General features: G+C 50.9%; 1 protein-coding gene across 1 annotated transcript; it reads left to right on the top strand.

Moving 5' to 3' along the window:
* The first annotated feature begins 2,599 nt into the window (after positions 1 to 2,599).
* On the top strand, positions 2,600 to 8,163 carry SOX8 (SRY-box transcription factor 8). The gene is given in 4 exon segments (XM_005229023.3): positions 2,600 to 3,340; positions 4,640 to 4,878; positions 5,798 to 6,291; positions 6,293 to 8,163. Coding segments are annotated over 4 exon segments (1,419 nt in total). The 5' UTR covers positions 2,600 to 2,897; the 3' UTR covers positions 6,536 to 8,163.
* The last annotated feature ends 13,057 nt before the right edge of the window (positions 8,164 to 21,220 follow it).

Genomic DNA, 21,220 nt, shown 5'->3' with positions numbered 1-21,220 from the left:
AATTCCCTGCCTCAGGCAGGGCTGGGGAGCCCTGAAAGGCAGTAGCATGCAAGGGGGAAGAAAACCAGCGCGTGATTCCTGCTGTCCTTGGGGGCTTATTTTGCAGAAACTTGACTTGTAGTTGAAGGCAGGATCAGAAAACCGGGGCTCTTGTTTTCATTCCTCCCTCCATGGGCTTGCCCTACAAATCCCTTCCCAGCCTCAGTCATGCAATGAGGTTCAAACCTTCCAAGGAAGGTACTCCGCAGGAGAGGCTGTCTTTGAAAAGATGGACTAAAAATATTGATTATTGCTTTGACTCAGCCACCTCTAAAACAGATGAAATACTGAAATTCTGCAAGTCTGGTAAATTGTAAGCTAAACTTATTAAAGAGCTATGAGAACACAAAGAGACAGACATTACAGAAATGTATGAAAATTGTGTCACATGAGAGAGGAAAAAAAGTTTTGCCAAGTGTCCAAGGGGGTCTGAAGCCCAGGGCAACAGAAACCCTTCTACAATCTCATTAAGCTTTAGATTGGGCCCTGGAAAAAAAAAGTTCAGCTGTTTCTTGCTTGCAAGTTCAACACATACAGTATGCCCTGAGCTTCAAAGACAATATATTTTTTTAAAGACACTTTGTAAAATTGTCTTTTAAAAAACGTTGTCCAAAGGTAACTCACTTTGTGACTCTGCAAACTGAAAGCTGAAATCTTGAGAAATTACTAATAAGGAGTGAATTTTTAAAGAAAATAAGATCCTGCTTGGCACTTTAACAGAATATATTCTTTTTCATATAGAAGGCAGACAGGTATTCATGCACATTTAAACAGCATTACATTTAAATTCAAAGTGTACGCTTTATTTCAAGGTGATTATACATTGCAGTAATTAAACAAAATGCTCTCAAAACCACCCCGTTCCTGTTACTTTTTAAATGCTGGAATACTTGAAGCACTCACACAATTTCTGTTTTCACCCCCTGTAAATCTTGTACTTGACCCTCTTTTCCCGAGGGGGTAGCAGGGCTGAGGGGGGAAGCAGTGGATAAAGCTGGAATTTGGGGAGTTACTTTTTTTTTTTTTTCCCCAGTCGCAATTAGAAGGCTGGATTCCGCAGATAATTAGAATCAAATGCTCCAAATAAACGCTGCAAAACCAGGGCTCGAGGGCTCGCTTGGAGAGGGGCAGCTCTCTGGGTCGAGCAGGGAGAGCTTTTAAGAAGGGTGGTTTTTTTGCTGAGGGGCCCGGGGCGCTCGGCCGGCACCGGGGGTTTCCCGCAGCCGGGGTTAATGGGGGAGATTCTGGGGGTAACCCCCTCCAGTCCCCCACCCCAAAGGCTCACCCCGAGGTGCCGCATCCTCCTCCGGGCGCTGCGGAGCCGCCGGCGCCGGGCGGGACGTGGCCGGGGCAGCCCCGGCTCTGCCCTCCCGGGGAGGGGCCCGGGGCCCGACGGCCGTGAGAAGGTGCGGGGAGAGGCGAGGGGCTCGTTTCGGTTCTTCCCAGCAATTCGCCGCTTTCCGCCTTTATTTGCCCGTTGAAGAAAGCGGGGAAAAGCGATGCGCTCGGGGGTGCGGGGAGCGCACGGCGGTCCGGGGCTCGGCTACCGGAGGGCTGCACCGGCACACGGGCAGCTCCGGCCCCGCTCGCAACCGGGACGCACCGGTGCTTCTTGCCACGCACCGACCACCCCAGGAACCCCCCTCGGTAAATGGGGCTTACAACGGAAACAGCTGTCCCCGGGGCACGGACGGCTCGGTGCATCCCGCCGCATCGGAGCCCTAGGAGACGGCTGCTGCCGCCGCCCCGTCCCGGCGCTGCTTTAACGCGCCGCGGGGCTGGGAACCGGGCTGGGCATCCCACCGCCGAGCGCCGGGCCGTCCCGCGGGGCTGGGAACCGGGGCTGGGCATCCCACCGCCGAGCGCCGGGCCGTCCCGCGGGGCTGGGAACCGGGGCTGGGCATCCCACCGCCGAGCGCCGGGCCGTCCCGCGGGGCTGGGAACCGGGGCTGGGCATCCCACCGCCGAGCGCCGGGCCGTCCCGCGGGGCTGGGAACCGGGGCTGGGCATCCCACCGCCGAGCGCCGGGCCGTCCCGCGGGGCTGGGAACCGGGGCTGGGCATCCCACCGCCGAGCGCCGGGCCGTCCCGCGGGGCTGGGAACCGGGGCTGGGCATCCCACCGCCGAGCGCCGGGCCGTCCCGCGGGGCTGGGAACCGGGGCTGGGCATCCCACCGCCGAGCGCCGGGCCGTCCCGCACCGGCTCCCCTCCCGCTAAGATGGGGGGCTCTCTCCGCACACCAGGGGTACAGAACACCGTCGGGAGTGAGAGGAGTGTCCCCATCAGTAGGTGAAACCCCCAGGCAATTCACAGCGGTAAAGGCGAGCGAGGAGCCCGCAGCCACCAGCCCCGGCCCGCAGCAGCCCGCGGGGCAGCGGGACCTCCCGACAGCAGCGGGTCCGGCCGGCGGAGCGCAGCGGCGACGGGCGGGCAGTGGGACACCCCGCCCCTTATGTAAATGAATTCCCGCTCCGCCAATGGGGAGCGGCACCGGAGGAGGAGCCGCCTGCCCTCCCCTTAAAGTAACTTGTTGCCAGGGGCCGGGGCTCGCACTGGACGAGGAGCGCGGCGCGGGCCGGGCGCGGAGCGGGGCGCCGCACGGCAGCAGGACTGGTTTTGGGTGGCTTTTAATTTTTTTCTGTTATTGTTGGGGTTTTTTTCGCCTGATTTTTTTGCGCGTTTGTGTCTTTTATTTTTATTCTTCTAGATTATTTTTTTTTATTATTTTTTTTCTCGTTGTTCGGGCGCCCGCGGAGGGGGTGCGTGGCCGCCGCCGCTCCGCCCGGGCACCTCCTCGCCCTCGGGACGGCTCTGCCCCTCGCCCCCTTTCCCCCCAGCCGCCTCTCCCGTGGCCACCAATGCTCAACATGACCGAGGAGCACGACAAAGCGCTGGAGGCTCCGTGCAGCCCCGCGGGCACCACCAGCTCCATGTCCCACGTGGACTCGGACTCGGACTCGCCGCTGTCCCCCGCCGGCTCCGAGGGTCTGGGCTGCGCCCCCGCGCCCGCCCCGCGCCCCCCCGGCGCCGCCGCGCTGGGTGCCAAGGTGGACGCGGCCGAGGTGGACGAGCGCTTCCCCGCCTGCATCCGCGACGCCGTCTCGCAGGTGCTGAAGGGCTACGACTGGAGCCTGGTGCCCATGCCCGTCCGCGGCAACGGATCGCTGAAGGCCAAGCCGCACGTCAAGCGGCCCATGAACGCCTTCATGGTGTGGGCGCAGGCCGCCCGCAGGAAGCTGGCCGACCAGTACCCGCATCTGCACAACGCCGAGCTCAGCAAGACCCTGGGCAAGCTCTGGCGGTGAGTCCACGGGCCGCGCATCCCCCGCGCCGCGCCGGGCTGGGGGCGTGGGGGCGCGCACGGACCCCCCATCCCCGGGGGGCGACCGGTGCTTTGCCTTGCGCTGCGCTCCCCCTCCTATCGCTGCTTGAAATCTCTCCTTTTTCATTTTTTTTTTTTAAAGGTTATTTATTTTTTCGGCCGCCTGTGCCTACGGGGGATTCTTGCAGCATTTGAAGCCGAAGTGCAGAAATCCCCCGGAGTGTGTCAGCATGCTGCAAAGGACATGCTGGTGTCTGCTCTGAAAAGAAAAATAAAGAAATTCCCCACACAGGGGCCTGGGCACCCACGGGTGCAGCCGATGGGTCCTGTCCCAGCGCTCCCTTGCGCGTGGGTTTTCCCTGCTCCATCACCCAGATGTGCTGCCTGGGCCCTTTCCTCTCCCGGCCAGGGCTTCCCATGTCCCCAGGAGACTCAGACTTTTTAAAATCGCTTCTTTTACAATGGGTTTTTCTAAAAGTTTCTTTTTTTTTCCTTGGCTGGCTGGCTTGTCTCTTAACAAGCTACAAAACCAAACAAGCCAATCCTTAGCAGTTATTTCCATCTGCTTTCTAATTTGCCTTCTTATCTGTGTGCTTGCATGCTGAGTGCTGCCCACCGATGCAAACTTTCTTTTTTCTGGGCGACATCTGAGTGCGCTCTGCTTTCCAAGGCTCTGGGACAAGCCACCTTTTACCGTGTGGGATATTTGGTCGTGTCTGGCTGTACCAAACTTGCATCTTTCCTGCCTGCTTGGGCCAGTGATGCTCCTGCTGCGGTTTGAGGCTCTCCAAGAGTTTGCAAAGAGAGGTCTGGTCGGGGGAGAGTTTTGAGAGAAATAATCCCATTGCTGTTGCCTTTGTGGTTTCTTTGTAAGCCCTAAACAAAGCTGGAAATGAGCAGCGTTGTTTGTCGCGGTGAGGGGGTGGCATTTGTAGGACAAATGTAGGAATAATATTTGGCAAAGGCATTTAAAATGGGGCAGGGGGATTTTGTTTTGCCCAGTTATTGTTATCTGTAGTGGTTGGGGTTTTTTTGCACCTCTGTAGTTGGTATTTTAATACATTTTCACAACATAGTTTAGCTTCCCCCCCCCCCCCCCCCCCCCCCCCCCCAGCAAATTTGTTCTGTAATTAATTTGCTCAAATCAGTGTATGGGAAATGGGGATGTGTGGCTCTGAAAATAGGCTGAAAACTTCTAAGGAAAAGATAGTAATTTTGGATACTTTTTCTCTCTTTTTTTTTTTTTTTTTTTTTCATAATAAATCCATCCCAAACCAGTCTGTTAAGTGAAAATGAGAAACGTCCCTTTGTGGAAGAAGCTGAGCGGCTCAGGGTCCAGCACAAAAAGGATCACCCGGATTATAAATACCAGCCACGGAGGAGGAAAAGTGTAAAAGCTGGGCAGAGTGACTCCGACTCTGGAGCTGAACTCAGCCACCATGCAGGCACGCAGATCTACAAGGCGGACAGTGGGATGGGCGGCATGGCCGATTCCCACCATCACAGTGATCACACAGGTAAAGGGCCCCTGCGGGCAAAAAAAAACGGGTCCCGGGTGCGTTGGTTTGGGACATGAGCCTGCTGGCGGGCACGGGCTCGTTTGCCGCTGGGATGAGTATCAGTGGGATTGGGACTATCCGAAAGCAGGAGTCATTGCCCAAGAGCTGTGGTTTTGCACCAGGTTGTGAACGTGGCCATGGTTTTCTTTAGTAAATGCTTATAGAGCCGACTGTGCGATAGGAAATCCCCAAAGCACAGGGATCCCAGCTGGCCCGGGAGTGGGGAGATTTAATTGTGAGCTAACAAGGGTTAATAATCTGTTGGCCACACGAAGGATGCCTGGGGGAGCGGGTCCTGGAGATGCAGCTTCCCCCCCGAAGCTCCCCACTTCTCGGCTGCGCTGCGAATTGGCACAGGGCGCGTGTTGACAGATTCCAGGAGGATTGCGAACGTCCTGCAGCTTCAGACGCGTCTGTGCTCTCGCCCAGCCTGGCTGGGGATCCCAGCCCGCTCTGCCGGGACAGCTTCTCTGCCTCCGGGAGAGCCGAGCAGGCTCCAGGCTTCCCAGTGGGGAGAGGCTGAGTGGGTCCCTCCGAACCCACCCCTGGTTCTGCTTCCCAGGCAAGGGGGAGTTTGTGCAGCTGGGGGTGTCCTGTCGTGGCCCAGGGCAATTCTGATGGGCGCTGTGCGCTTCCTTGCTTCTCCTCCCCCCTGCGAGCCATCACCCATGCCAGTGGTTACCCCAGCCAAGGACATGGTCCCTGGCATGGTCGCAGGGGGACATCAGCCACCTCCAACACAGGGCCATAGATTAAAATCCCCCTTCCCCTCTTGCAATAAGAGGAGGGAGAAAAGTATATTCCCTTAGTTGTCCTTGAAGGAGTTGGGTGTTTTGTGGCTGTTCTTGTTAAAGCCTTGCTGTCCCTTCATCCCCAGGGCAGACCCATGGGCCACCCACCCCACCCACCACCCCCAAAACTGACCTCCACCATGGCAGCAAGCAGGAGCTGAAGCACGAGGGCCGCCGCCTCGTGGAGAGCGGCCGCCAGAACATCGACTTCAGCAACGTGGACATCTCGGAGCTGAGCAGCGAGGTCATCAACAACATGGAGACCTTCGACGTACACGAGTTCGACCAGTACCTGCCGCTCAATGGCCATGCTGCCATGCCGGCCGACCATGGCCCCAGTGCTGCCGCCGGCTCCTATGGCGCGTCCTACTCCCACTCGGCCACAGGCACTGGTGGGACCAACCAGGTCTGGACTCACAAAAGCCCGGCCTCGGCGTCACCATCGTCCGCTGACTCGGGCCAGCAGAGGCCCCACATCAAAACGGAGCAGCTGAGCCCCAGCCACTACAGCGACCAGTCCCACGGCTCCCCTGCGCACTCAGACTACGGCTCCTACAGTGCCCAGGCTTGTGCCACCACCCGCCTCCACCGCTACGGCCGCCGCCTCCTTCTCCAGCTCCCAATGCGACTACACGGACCTCCAGAGCTCCAACTACTACAACCCCTACCCTGGCTACCCCTCCAGCATTTACCAGTATCCCTATTTCCACTCCTCCCGCCGTCCCTATGCGACGCCCATCCTCAACGGCTTGTCCATCCCGCCGGCCCACAGCCCCACCGCTAACTGGGACCAGCCGGTCTATACAACCCTGACAAGGCCTTAAAGGATGCGTGGAGCCCCCGAGGGCTTCCCCAACATATGCACTAATGAAGGAATGAAGACGAAGAGCGTGGAGTGCCGCGATAGTTTCCGAAGTGCCTCCTGAGCCACTGGGAACTCTGCTCGTTGCGACTGGATGTCCCCTTGCTTCAAAACTCTCCAAAAGGACAGAGCTCTATTTTTCTTTAATTAATACAATTTAAAAAAAAAATTAAAAAATAATTAAAAAATAAAACAGACGAAAAAAACCCCACCCACAAACAAAAAAACAAAGGACCGGCGATTCCTTTTGAATAAATGAAGGACAAAACCATTTGACTCCTCTGTGAGGACTGAACTGAACTTACTCGTCGTGGAAGCTGACAAGTGCAAAAGCGGAGCAGGGGGGTGGGACGGGGGGGGGAGAAGAAAATAAAGCTGTTTGAGACTTTAAGGGTCTATTGCAATGTGAGGAACGGACCAACCTTGAGGGCAAGAACTCACTCGGACCAACACGGATGAAACCAGAAAACACGGCTATTCCGTGTAACAATCTTGTGGGAACAAACGAGTCTGGTGGGACCAACCAATTAAATGTCTGAAGTGTTTGTTTTTTTAGTCAAGAGTTCTTCTAAGCAAGGTTTGGCTGTAATTAACATTTTTGGTTTTGTTTTTTTTTTTAAGCTTAAAGTGTTTTTGGTTTTTTTTTTTAAATCTGTTAAATATGTATTTATGTTCTGTATTATTTTGTCTTTTAATTAATGAAGTAATTTTGTGCAAAAAGTAGAATTTTAAAAGATTTTTAAAGATGGGGGAGGGAGCATAAAAATAGTGGAGATGATACAATAAAATGGTGTTACGAGTCTATAGATTTTTGTTGGTTTTTGGGTTTTTTTCATTTTGAGCCGCTGCAGCAGTCGTGTTTGAGAGAGGGACTGAACAAATCTGCCCATCGCAGACCTGGTCACCAACAGGAAACTCAAACGGGAATGTGAAATAACAAGTGGGGGGGGAAAGTTGCTAATTAAATTGGGAGGCTAAAATGATTGCAAAAAGGAGCAGGCATTTTTTTCTGGCTGCCTGCTTTTGGGCGTTAAAATTGGGTTTAAGGCATTGCAGAGTCTTTGTACACTTTCAGAACCAGGACTACTTTATAGGAAGATGTAATTTAATGAGAAATTATCAACTTCTGCTTTAATTTTGGCTTCTAGGGACCAGATATCATCCATCAAGCTGTGAAACTAAAACCTTCTCCACTTAAAAAATTTTTAGGTACTTAGTTTTAGACTAATATTTCATTGATATATTTCTACTTCTTCCATTGTATGCTGAGCATATAATAACCATCTATTTTATCGTAACTTGTGCCTTTAAAAACTTTGTAAATCTAAAATCACATTTCAGAGGTTATCATCTTTTTACCTTTTCTACGTTTCCTACTCTTTTTCTAAAAAATATTTTTTGCATATTTCCTTTTGGGGACGTGGGGGTGGGGGAAAATACAGAAAACTCATTTTTATGCAATCTATTTTTCTGTATAAAGTTTGAAAGACTTTGGCTGTTACTTATCTGTTCTCTTCACTAGCTTCTGACTAAGCAATGCTAACTTTTGTACAGATCAATTTGATAAAATTAAAAATTGCTTTTTATCAAGTACGTGTTATGTTTTCTTTTTGTTTGAGCCTATTTCTGTGATGAAAATTAATGTGGAGAACAGCTTTGAAGGAGACAGGCTATTCAGAATAAAATATTTTGACCAAGGTTTTTTGTTGTCCTAATGTCTTGGGTTTTGGTTGTTTTGGTTTTTTTTTGTTTTTGGTGTGGTTTGTTTTTTTTCCCCCTTGCTCCCTTTCCTGGTACTTAAATGGTGTCTTATTGTGAGATTTAAAAAAAAATTCTTTTTTTACTTCAAGAAGTGTATTTCCATGCCTGTAATCCCAAGCATTTCACAGGATTTCATTGAGACTGCTCACATGAGTAAGGGTTTGCAAGGTCAGACTGCGTGGTTTTAGACAGAGTTCATTTTATTCTGTACAGCACGTAGGAATTTTACAGTAGCAAATTCTGTTTTCTGGTTGGTGAACCCTTGTAAATACCTCTTAATTATGATAGCAACAAAATTATATGTTGCATGGAGTGGTCTTTTTTTTTTTTTTTAAATACAGTCATTATAATAGTTATATTTGTGTTGTTTTTTGTTTTGTTTTTTTTCTTATATAAACTGAGTTGCAGTTTGGTCTCACCAGTTCAGATGAACTGGTGCAAGATTTTCAGACTGGACCCTAACTGGAAGGAAAGGGTTTGGATTAGGGCAGTTCAGCTGCCCTGGCTTGAGGAACGCGCTCAGGACTTGCTTGCAGGGCAGCGCTGTGGAAAATGTTTTAACACGAGGAAAATAAATGTGATGACAATTAATGAAGCTCAAGAACATTAACAAAGTCTGAAGAACAGAGTCCCAAAGCAAATTTGCTGTTTGCAGTATCTGCCAAGAGCTATCTTGCCAGAGCGTCTGTAACTGGACACCATTTTCTCTGCGCTCATTTACAAAACTGCTGGCAAAATGACTTTATTACACTCCGCGCCAAAGCTGCAGAATAACTTTCAGAGGAGACTTGCTTTCCCCTTTCCTCCTTCCTCCAGTGACAATGCAAATTTCAAGCCTTAATCCTAATTCGTCCTTGAAAAATAGATGTGTTTTGGCTTTGCCTCTTCTGCATGTTGAGGTAGGGTTTCCTCTCCAAAGGCACACGCTTTGGGGGAAAAAAGGGGAAAAAAGGTGAGGTGGGACGTGAGTGCTTCACTTTGCTTTCTTGGTGTTTAATATCAAAGCTTACAGTGCCTTCACTGATCCCTGGATTAATCTTTGAAACATCTGTATGCAATGATATTGTAAATCACCCAAAATAGCAAAACTAAAAATCACAGCAAAGCATCTCTGGCTCATGGGAGCGTGTGATGGGATCTGTGCACCCGGCAGGATGGGTTCCAGTCACAGGCTTGGGGAACATCACCAAGCTCTTCCCTCTCTCCTCCCTCCTCTCCCAGTGTACCGCGCCAGCTGTGGCTCCCTGCCGCAGGGTGACATCCTGTGGGTGCACTGTCCCTGGCAGGACCAGGAGCTGGGGGTGTCTGTGTGGAGATGTCTCTCCTTGCGTGGGGGCTGCGGGAGCCCTGGGTGGCCGGGGGTCCCCACACCCGCCTGGCAACTGCACCAAGGAGACGGGCAGCCAAAATATGTAGATTTTAAACCTGTTCTCTTTTGGCTGTACTTACGTTTGCTTTTTATAAGCTTTGCAAAATCAAGGTAGCTTTTACTAATGTTTGCAGAAACAACGTGCTGTAGATCTATTGCGTTCAGTAGGTGCGAGCCATGATGTGAGCCTCAGAGACCCCTCCGCAGCGCCTGGAAGCAGCTCCCCTTGCAACAGCTAATGCTGAATGGTGACATTCAGCCTGGGGTTTTTATTGCTCTCAGAGCTGGGGATGCTTGCTGCATGTTTGCTGCGGAGTAAAATTCAAAGTCATTACAAAATGGATGTTTGAGGAGGTGATGGGCAGGTAAAAAGCGCTGGCCTGACCAATCCAGTGACTTAGGCTTGAGGGTGCGCTGGAAATTTCTAAGAGCATCAGAAGTTCATTCCCCATGCCTAGATTGACACTTAAACATAGGAGTCTCCCATTTCTTTTCCCTAGGAGAAAAACACTGATTGGGAGCACAGTTTATAGTCAGAGAAGAGCATTTTGATTTGAAACTAATGCTGTTTGTATAAATGCATTTTCATGCACTATCCCTTTCTTCCATTTAATGTGTAGATATCGCCTACAGAAAGAGAAGTGATTTTCCATGAGCCGAGCGTCTTCCTGATGTGAATGGCATCATTGTGTGTCCCAAGCTCGGCTCTGATGGCTCTTGTGTTGGCGTGAATCTGGAATGTCTCTGCAGAAGTCAATGAGATCAGGTGAAACCAAGACCGGCTTTTGACCCCTGGCTGTCAACAAAAAGGGGTTCTCAAGATAATTGCAGGAATACACAAACGATAAAAGTTCCTCTTTTTTATTTTTGGTGCAGAGAATAATGAATGTCGCTATTTATCTGAATTGCTCAGAAGGTACTGTTTAGTAAGAAAGAGGAAATTAATTTTATAGACCGTATCCACATTCCCTCTGCATGGTGGAAAAAGAAAAAGTCCCTTCCCATCCTCCTTATTATAATTTTTCCTGGAGTGATACCAACTTTTGTTACACATTTTTTACAGTGGGGTATGAGGTTTATGGCAAAGAAATTCTGAAATGGCATTTCTGTGACAGTGTTCAGCTTTAATAAAGTCCTGTGTGGGTCTAGCCCTGCTCCCCGGCTCCAGGCTGACCGCCTTGGGGTGTCTGCTTTTCCCAGCTGGGCTCGCCGGAGCCAACCCCCAGCTCCGCAATGCTGCGTGATGTGGGGTCACGGGAGCAGGGGTATGGGACAGCCTTCCCGGGGGGCTCTCCAGCCCTCGCCACACAGGGCTGCTCCCCACGGGACCCCCAGGGTCTGAATGCAGGGATCTGGCCATCCCGAAAGCAGCAGCTGCAGGCTGCCTGTCCTTGCCTGGCATCTCCAGCCTAAGGCTCCACGAGATGCAAAGAGATGTGCGGCCGCCCCCTCCCTCTGCCACTTTTATCTTCCCACTGCCAAGGCAGGATGCTCGCAGCCCCTGGCTACATGTCGCCTGTGATCTGGGGGCAAGAAAGAATTCAACAGAAAATAAAAATAGCTAAAGACCTGAGTGCCGTTTGGAGTACAGGGTGTTTAAGCACCCGGAGGGCAGCAAAAGCTGTTTCCAGGTGCTGTGGGGAGTGACCCTGGTGCCTTGCCGAGCTGGAGAGGTTTTGGGAACAGGAGCAGTGGTGTGTGAGCCCATGGAAAGGCTTGGTGGCCGTGGGAGCTGCTGGGATGAGGCTCGGCCAGCTGAGGAGATGCCACGGTGAACGCAGCCCTTGGGAAAGGCTTTAAGTTTTTTTAAAGATTTGTAAATGTTAACTCCAATATTGCCCTATTTTCAGCCTCCAAGAGCATGAGGTTGGATCCAACTGATTTAGGGCTCTGTTAAGTCTGAAGACAAATTCTGAAGCATGAATTCACCAGTGGAAGAGCTCCAAACTCCCTTTCTGGGGGGTGGGAGCGAAAGCGGGGAGTTACACTTCAACTTCTTGGCTGTTCTGTGAGTGATGCATAGAGGAGCCCCAGCTCCCAGGACAGACATCCTCACCACCGCGCCCCTCTTCCTTGGAGATCCTGCAGAGGGTCCACACATTTTTTGGGGGGTTCATGACGTGATACCCTAATTAGCAAGGCAAGGGGAGCTGCACAGGAGGGTGGAAGCCAGGGTGACCTGGTCCAGTCCCGGTCCCGTCTCCTCCGCCACCACCAGCTGAGCCAGCGTGGTGTCATTTTAAGTTCACTTTATGCATATTATACACAGGAATTAAGGATGGCACCAAGTGGCAAAGGATGAGGCTTGGGGAGGGGAAGCCATTTCCCAAATGAGTCAGCAGGAGCTAAAAATAGTCACCCGGAGCCCAAACCACAGAAAATGCTGCTTATTACAAATTGCTTCGTTCTCCTGCCATCCTACAACGCCAGCCCGCACCGGAGCCGCAGAGGTTGCAGGGCAATCCCTGGTGATGCGATGGGGTGGGATGGGATGCAGGGGCTGCTCCCTGGCAGCAAGCACGGGTTTTGGGGACGAGCAGCCCTCCAGGCAGCACACGGGGGTCGGGGCTACGGGGTTTCTGCCGCCAAGTGTTCACAGAGAAGTGCAGATTTCAGTAGCTGGAGCAGCAGCTGGTTTTATGGCTGTAGGTGGAAAGTGAGTTCAATTTTTTGCAGAACCTCGCTGCCTGAGGAGAGAAACAAGAGGCACCATCTTTCCATCAAACCATGCAGTCTGCACTGAAAAGGAAACAGTTTTAATAGGGTTCAAAAAATAAACGTACTCCAGGCTTCTGCAGCAGCCTGCCAGTGGCACTGCCCGTGGTGGGATGGGAGCCACCAGTGGCCCAGGTGGCTGCTGCCACCACCCCGGGGCCTCTGGCTCAGAAATGGTTGGGCACTTGGATGGAGATGGTGGGTGCTGCTGAGAGCGGGCTCTGCCCTCCCTGTGCTCGGAGGAGCCGCCGCGTTCCTGCTGACCCCTATTAAGCTGCTCCCATATGGCCACGGAGCTCAGCCATGCACAGTGTGTCACTGGCTTAACTGGAGTGTTGGTTTTGACCTGATTTAGTGAAGCCCATGAAAAAAAAAAAAAAAAAAAAGAAAGGAAAAAAAAAAAAAGCCAGTTGGACACACTTATTCAGGTTTAAAAGCCGGCTTCTTTCAGTTTATCTTAAACCAATTAGGAATGAAAAACAAGCCACTCCTAATCCAAAATAAGAGGGTGTCCCTCCCTGCCTCTGCTGCCCACTCCCGGGGCAGTGTTGGTTTAGGGAAAGTGATGCAAAGCTGCCGGGGTGGGTGGCGGGGTGCTCCCAGGGTGGGTGGTGGGGTGCTCCTGGGGTGGGTGGCAGGGTGCCCCTGGGGTGGGTGGAAGGATGCTCCCGGGGTGGGTGGCAGGGTGCCCCTGGGGTGGGTGGCAGGATGCTCCCAGGGTGAGTGGCAGGGTGCTCCCGGGTTGAGTGGCGGGGTGCTCCTGGGGTGGGTGGTGGGGTACTCCCAGCAGGGGCACTGGCACCCACAGCCGCTGACACTGCAGGCCGCCCGCTCCCACCGCACGCTGGCATCGCCTCCTGCTCCCCGTATTTGTTTGTGGATGTGTGCGCAGGCAATATTGTGACTGTCAGAGACGTGATATTAAAACATTTACCCAAAATACCTCTGCCTGCCTTTCTCCTCCCCTCGCTCATCCCCCTCCTCCTCCTTTTTTTTTTTTTTTTTTTTTTTTTGTGTGTGTGTGTGTGTCTAAATTCCCAATGTAGTGATGGAGGTCTTCACCCAGGAAAGGGTTAAGCATTTTGAAAGGTCTTGTTTGAGGTAGAGTGAATTTTAACCACCACACACATAACGAATGTGAAACAGCCTGAATTGCTGGTGAGGAGCCAAGAGCACAAGAGAGGAGCTGCTGAATTTTAATGATTCATTATTGCATGGAAGGCCTTTGTCTTCCTTTATCCGGTGCACAATAAAAGAATTAATTGGACAGAAAATGGCAGGGCAAAGAACTGACAAGTCATTAAGGGGCTCTGAATGGCTGATTAGGTGCACATTGGGGGTGGAATTTCAACTGCACTGTTTCAGCAAGGGCTCCGGAATAATAATGGCATGGCACAGTTTATATTTTGTATGCAGTACCAGAAAGGCCTTTATGTCGGCATTGTGGTGCTATTTATTATGCTGTCTATTTAGCCATTGTTGGCATTGTGTTTGCAATAAGAATGCACAAACAAAGTTGAGATTTTTTTTTTTAACTTCACGAAGGCAAAATAATTGGGAATCAGAATCTCGCTCCACAGATAGTTTTATTAATTTTTGTGTGTGTGTCCAGAAACGGCAGTAAATATTTAGACTTGTGAGAAGTAGCTTCATTTAGAAAAAGGAAAGGAACTAATCAACTTCTCCCACTTCCCCCCGTTCCCAAAGAGCCGCTGCTCCGGGAAGCCTCGTGCAGCTGCTGGAGCCCCCGCGAGCAATGGGGTGCTGACCACTTCCACACCCCGACGCCGGGAGGATGCAGCTCAAGGAAAAGCAGCCAACTGGAATTATTGGTAGCTAGGAAGTTCATTGAACATTTCGCACACGGATCCTTTGAGGTGGCTTCTGCCAAAGTTTCGTTGTTGTTGTTGATGTTAAGCAGTTGCCTGCGAGTTATAATAAAAACCACACACACAGAAGGGAAAGAAAAAATAAATAAAAATCTCAGCACACTGGGTAGGTGTGATTTTGATGAGGAATGCACTTTTTTTTTTTTTTAAGACGATAACAAACAAGAATAGCAGTTTACTGTCAGGTCTGTGCACAGCTGGTTGAAAGTTTCAGGGGAGAAAAAGAAAACTTTAATGAAGATCCAGCTTTTTTCTTTCCTTGCAAGTAAATCATTACAGCCTGATGAAAATAGAAAGCTGTTGCTTTCACATAACAGAGATTTTCACATGATAAAGGTTACTTTTTTTTTATTTTGCTGAAAAGCTCACAGAGGATAACTACATTTCTGACAACCTCCTTCCTGTCCTCAGGATGCTGCTTGATAACCAAACGCAAGCTGCCCTCCTCCTCCCGAATCACAAGCAGCAAAAGCCTCTTTGCCTGCCTGGGTACCAGCAGCTATGCTCCTACATGTCACTGCCAGCTGAGGGGCTGTGTGGTGCCGTAGATGAACCCTGGATTCCAAGGAATAGAGGAGCAAAAGCTGCTGAGTGCTGATGCACCTCATCCAGCTGCTCCTGAATCTTTTCTGGGGGAGCTGGGATAGACCGGGATGCACTGAGGTAGACTGGCCCTGTCTCAGGTGGACAGCACAGAGTTGCCAGCTCTGCCTCTGCATCCCAAGCCATACCTCATCCCCATCCTTCCCCTCCCACCCCTGGGAACCCAGGTCAGGGAGTTTTTAGCACCACGTGCATCGCCGCTGCCCCACTGGGATGAGCTCACACACTCACATCCTTTGGAAAATGACCTCTCCGGTCCTGGCTGGAGGAAAAGCAGGGATAGTTTGGTTTTCTACTCCTCTGCAATCTTTGGTCCCCAGTTTTTCTGTCTGGGCAGGCTGGGGGCAGCGTGAGTGTCACCCCCCACATGATGTGGGGCAGAGTGGGCTGGAGCTGCCCACCAGGCACTGGAGCAGAGCCAGGGAGAAAGTGAGGGGTGACACTGAGGTGTCCCCGCAAAGCCCTGTGCAGGGGGAGGCTGCAGGGGGAAGGCAGGCTCCACAGCCACCCATGTGCAATGAAAGTCCCCAAAAGAGCAGCCCCAAGGGATGGACCCATGCACGCATCCTGCACCTCTGCTTGGAGCTGGGCCCTTTCTCATGTTGCTTTTATTTATTATTTTTTTCCCTGGTACTATGGGCTAATAACGGGTTAACAATATATATATATAAATTTGAAAACGTGAGAGGGGATTTGGGTGTCAGGGAGATGGATGAGCTGCAATCTGAAACTTTTTAGGTAAGAATAAGTGAAAAGGAAAATGGGGTTATTACAAAAAATGCCATTCTCAGTAGAATACAGCCCTTCTGTAATAATATTTTAAGAGGTAGTTAGTGGCACTCTTCATTCGGGAAAGTAAAGGCATGCATGTCAAACAAAAATAAAATAAAATAATAAAAAAAAAAAGAGGTGGGAAGGTAGCTGGTTCCACTGGAAATTGTAATGTTCCTCCTGAGACGTCAGTTTCTTAATGCTGTGAAAGCAGAAAAAAAATAAAAATAACGCTGCTAATTGTGCTCCTCCGCTCGTGCTGCAGCTGGGAAGGAGGCAAATGGAAGAGCTGCTGGGAGCAGCGAGGGGCGCATCAGCCGGGGTGCGCTGGTGCCCGCGACTCTCGCTGCAGTGCAACCCCTTTGGCATCGTGCCCCTGCAGTGAGCCGTGAGTCACCCACCTGCTGTTGGAGACCCGCGAGTCACCCCTTCCTGACACCCCCTTTCCCTGAGAAGGAGGATTTAATGGAGCCCCCATGAGATCCTGCAGGCAGGTGACAATTCACCTGCCTGGCGAGGTGCCCCGATGCTTGCTCCTGTCCCCCTGCAGCTCTCGCTGCCCCGGGGCCACCTGAACCCCAGCAGGTCTGTTGGCTTGGAGAACCTCTCCTGGTGACCAGATGGGGCTGGGGATGAAGCTGGACCCAAACGGACAGAATTCAGGCAGGAATCCAGATATTCTCAACATTTGGGAGAAATCAGATCTGCGGAGGAGGAGCTTGGAGCGGCGTCTATCAGAACAAAGTCAGGTGAGAGCTTCAGAGCCAGATTCCGACCATCCCTTAAGAGCTGTGTTCATGCCCTTGGCTGAAATCCACGCCTGGTGATGGGATGCAGAGAAGTTAAAAACATATCTAAAACACTTAACAAAATTCCCAGATGGAAGCAAGTTTATTTTTTTAATGAAAATAACTTAACAAAACATCCGAGTAGTAGATGTTTGTGTTCTATTTCTGGGAATGCAGGAAAGATCCTCTGAACCCCGCCCCCCCTGCCCCCGAAAAAAAGAAATGCTAAAACAATCAGCCCCAAACTATGCAGATATTCAGATCTGCTTGGAAGGAAGAGGGAAGATGGAAATAGCTGCACTGGAAGAGAGCAAAGGTCTGTCTCAGGAGCACCCTGCAAAGGCACATGCACGTTTGCCATGTAGAAGCAAACAAAAAACCCCTCAAACCAGGGGAACAACCAGAGCTTGTATAAAATAGCCCTTCCCCTGGTCTCTGCCAGCCTCGGGCAATCAGCAATGCTGTGAGACACTTGCATTGCCTCAGTGCTATGCCTAGAAGTTGCATATTTTCCATGAATTTGTCTAACCCTCCTTTGAACCCAGCTCTGCTCTTGGCCTCCACCAGTGGCAGAGCTCTGCAGCTGAACCGTGTGCTCTGAAAAAAAAAATTAGAAGTCTTTCTTTTGTCTAATTTCAGCTTTCTGTTCAATTACTGTATCACGAGACACACCAGGTGATGGCAAGAATATTCTGTCTCCTTTCCCCATTTGGTGTGCTTCACTGCCTGTACCAGAAGACCTCAGTCTGGGCTGGGAAGAGCCTGCTAGAAGTACTGTATTTCAGATCCAAATCTAAAATATCTACTTTGGGCAGAATTTTGTCCCTGTCTCTGACTCCATGTTGGGGCCTGATACACCTTTGGTGCTGGTGATGTTTGTCTCGTCCCAGTGTGAAAAATGGACTTTAAACATGCTTTAAAAGTCAGGGTTTCCTGGTTTCTGAGTAGTGAATCCTACCCTTTGGGCCATGCCTTCCATGTGATGGATTTCTAGATCTCTGGGAACACACACTCCAGGGGAAGCAGACAAAGCAGAAAAGGCTGTAGTGTTGCCTGAAATTACATTTATATCTTGGATGGCAGAGCAGCCCGGATGGGACTGCTGTACACATGGCTGTGGGAAGGAAGGGCAGACGCAGTGGAGCAGATGCAGCCTTCTTTGGGAAAGGCAGGCAGAGCTAGGGCTGGACCACCACCGGAGGCTGGGAACGGGACAGCCAGGTCCCAGACTGGGTGATGATGTCTTTGCATCCTGCCCAGGCTCGGGGCACGTCGGCTCACCTGGGAATTGCCACTTCAGGAGGCTGAGACCTGGGTTGCAGCAGATGCTGCCCCATCCCCTCCCACGGGGGTGGCTGAGCCCCCCTATGACCCACCTCCTGTGGGCTTGTGGAGTTCCTGAGGTTTCAGGGCCACCCAGCCCAAACCCCAGGATACAGATTTTGAGCCCTAAATGGCTCAAATGGCATCTTTTGGATTTTCTCTTTTGCCTAATTACAGGGATTTATTTTTATTACCACTACGGACTTGTTCCAAAACCCAGTTGGCTCAGCAGAAAGCTTTCACAGGCTTTTGGATCAGACCTAGGCACTTAGTGCAGTTTCTCCTATAACAAATTAGCCCTTATTTGCTGGTTCTCATTTAATTATTAAACAGACATTGCAGATATTAAGCTTCCAGGTGCCTTGAAATCAAGGACAAGGCTCCCATTGCCTTCGGGAGGTCCCTGGATTTCACTCCAGCTCCTGACACAGTGGTGAGTTCCCAAACTGTGAAAAATGGATCCATGTTGTTATGTTACAGGCCCAGTCCACTGGGTTTGGAGCCAAATAGTCCTTACAGTCAGACATACTGAGGTGGACTCTGGCCAACATTTCTGCAGTCCAGCCACAACCGAGAGCTTAGTGCACCTCTGTGTATAACATCTGCTCTACCTTCCTGGGAACGGTACTTGCCGTGCCTCTAATCGCTTCAAACATCGTTGCTAAACACAGGGATTAGGAAGGATTTGAGGCATCTGCTCCCTTGTGATCTGAGCTTCAGCTCTCCCAGGGTGTTTTATAAAGGTGAGAACCTCTGATCCTTTCACCTTGGTTAAAACCCTTGAACATTCTTGCAGAGTGTAGGAAACGAAGCCATTACTTGTCTCATTATTCTCATGCAGTTCTTCTAGTGAGGTGTGTCCTGTGTGGCACCTTGGAGGACAGCAGGTGGAGGACCCCACTGAGCATACAAGGATGCGGTTTAGGAAGCAAAAACATTTAAGTTCTTTTAACTCCATTGAGTTTTGCTGTGGAGTTCACTGAAGACTGCATGACGGGTTTTGCCTCTACCTTAAACACTCAGAAAGTTTCTCTTAGTGTGTCTCACTCTATACATCTATCATCCCATGGGCTGAGCCAAGCCCAGAAATGCTCTTTTCTCCCCAGCCCTGGAGCAGGGCACACAGGGATGTTTTCCCCATAGGTTCCCCTATTGCAATGGAGCTCACGGAGAGCAAAATTCCTCCAGCCCTGTCTTCATCGTGGGTTATCTGATGCTATTGGACTCCAGTTTGAGCTGGACTTGCTGGAGTAGGAGAGGTGGGATGTGAACTGCTGCTGCACAGGCTGACGGTAACTGAATGCAACACATTTTCCCACACTGAAAATAAGCAATTTCTGACTGAAGTGCTGACTTGCTCTTTGAGTTGAACACTTGACTATTCTCTGTAGGAAGAAGCGTTCATATACAGGGATTTCAGAAGTAACCAGGTCCTGGAGTAAAATCTTCACCCTCAGGACACCTGTCCCTTCCTTGGAAATGTAATTCAGTGCCATTTCTGTAGGTGTAAAGCTCTATAGCGGCAGTTAATATATGCATACTTCTGGGTTCCCTCATTACCATTTCAGTTGGCTCGTTTACATAATAACACAGAACAGAAGATTATTTGCATAAAATAAAAAAAATCAAATAACTGAATGTTGCTTTTATTTTGAAAGGCACAGAGAATGAGCCTGTGAAGTTATTTATATCCCCAAAAGTACCAAGGAGGCTAATCGGCAGGGAACCGTGCTTTCTGCACAAAATGGGACTTGACCACTTCAATTTATTCATGAAATATTAGCTCACTTAGTGGAAGAGTTTTTTAAGCAGCTGGGTTGGAGCTGACGGGAAATCCCCTCCCAGCTGCAGCGGGATCAGCACGACTCAGAGCCAGACAAAAGTAAATTCCCCCAGCTCTGGTCCCGCGCAGCACCTGAAGGGGCTGGGGAACGAGGGCTCCGCTCCTTGGTTACAGCCAGTGTGACAAAAATATGCCATTCACTTCCAGCACTTCTGCCTAGTGGTCATTTACCTAATCTGGGGGTCTTACACCCCCCCCCTCCTCGGTACGAAGATGCTTGGGCACCTTCATCTCCAATCAAGAGCCAGAGCAAAGCTCCTTGTGGGCTTCCCAGGTTCCCCATCGTGTTCCTCTTTCTTCTGCTCCTCCCAAATTCTGTGGCCAAATATTCCCACACGAGCAGCCCTTGGCCATCCCATCTGATGGGTCAATGTTGCTATGGGTGTAACAACAGCGATCTGGTTTTGCAGCCAGCGGAGTCACCACCAGCTGAATACACCCTCGGGTTTCAGGGGCAGGGAAAGCCATGTGCCGGCACTTGGCACGTACGGCCGTGGTGGGGTGGGCTATGTGGGGAAATGTGGGGCTGAGCAGTAAAACTTGTACTAATTTGGTATTCAAGGCGTGTGCAAAATGGCCATATTTGCATGAGAAAGGTTTGTTGGGAGAAATCTTCGGCCAGATCCTAGTTTCATTTATAAGCCTCCAAATGTGCAGCATCTTTACTGGCACCAAACTGGGAATGTTACTTCGGGTTTGCACAAGGGTCATGAGAGCTGAACTTGGCCAGAGAGCACCCAAAGCCTAAGAAGCACCAAGTTCTTTATTACAGCAACTCCTGGCAAAGCCATCGCCAAAATTAAACTATAACCTCCTGTAACAAGCTGGCTTCTACGTTTTTAACAATGGTGCAAATCCTTCTGTAGATTATTGGGGTAAGCAATGCTGAACTTGGCAAGTTCATGCAGCGCACATGGCCTCAAGATTGGAAACATGACCCAGAACTGCCTCCATTATGTGTTCTTCGGAGACCAGCTCTGGACTTTGGGAGCACTGGGGCAGAGGGACAATGGGACAATGTTTGTGCTGGGATGTCCCTGTCCCACAGCGTGATGCTCTGAAACAAAGTCCTAGTGCAAGCATGTGAGCGGCCGCCCTCCGCCCCCCCCGGTACACCAAAATGAATGTGTATTGTTGGGCATGGGTGTGGTGGGTTTCAGCACACTGAGCCTGCCAGACTTGGACTTCTGCCCCAAATATTCACATGGCCTTAATAATGTTGTTCCCCTTTTCTCATACTTGTCCATGCCCTCACCAAGGCTGTGGCGGCTCCTCTGTGCTGCCGGCAGCGCGGGATTGCCCGCGGCAGAGCTCCATGTGCCCACCCTGGCCAGGTGTCCCTGGAGCTGAACCCTTGTTCACAAGGAGCCACATCCTACTGTCACATGGAAAATCCCCTGGCAGGGCCAGGGTGGGAAGGAAGGAAGGAAGGTCCTGCATGGTCCCACTGTAGGTCCTCCACCAGCAGCACTTGGGAGGGTGAGATCTCCTCTGCTGACCCCCCATCCCAAACCCATGTACAGCCACCAGAGAGAACCACTGCTGAGAACCTCAGCTCAGAGATCTTTCACCTCTGTGCTTGGTC

The sequence above is a fragment of the Falco peregrinus genome, chromosome 5 (genome assembly GCF_023634155.1).
Source record: "Falco peregrinus isolate bFalPer1 chromosome 5, bFalPer1.pri, whole genome shotgun sequence".
Taxonomy (NCBI): domain Eukaryota; kingdom Metazoa; phylum Chordata; class Aves; order Falconiformes; family Falconidae; genus Falco; species Falco peregrinus.
Note: the sequence above shows the minus strand (reverse complement) of the source record. Positions and strands in the feature narration are given on the sequence as shown.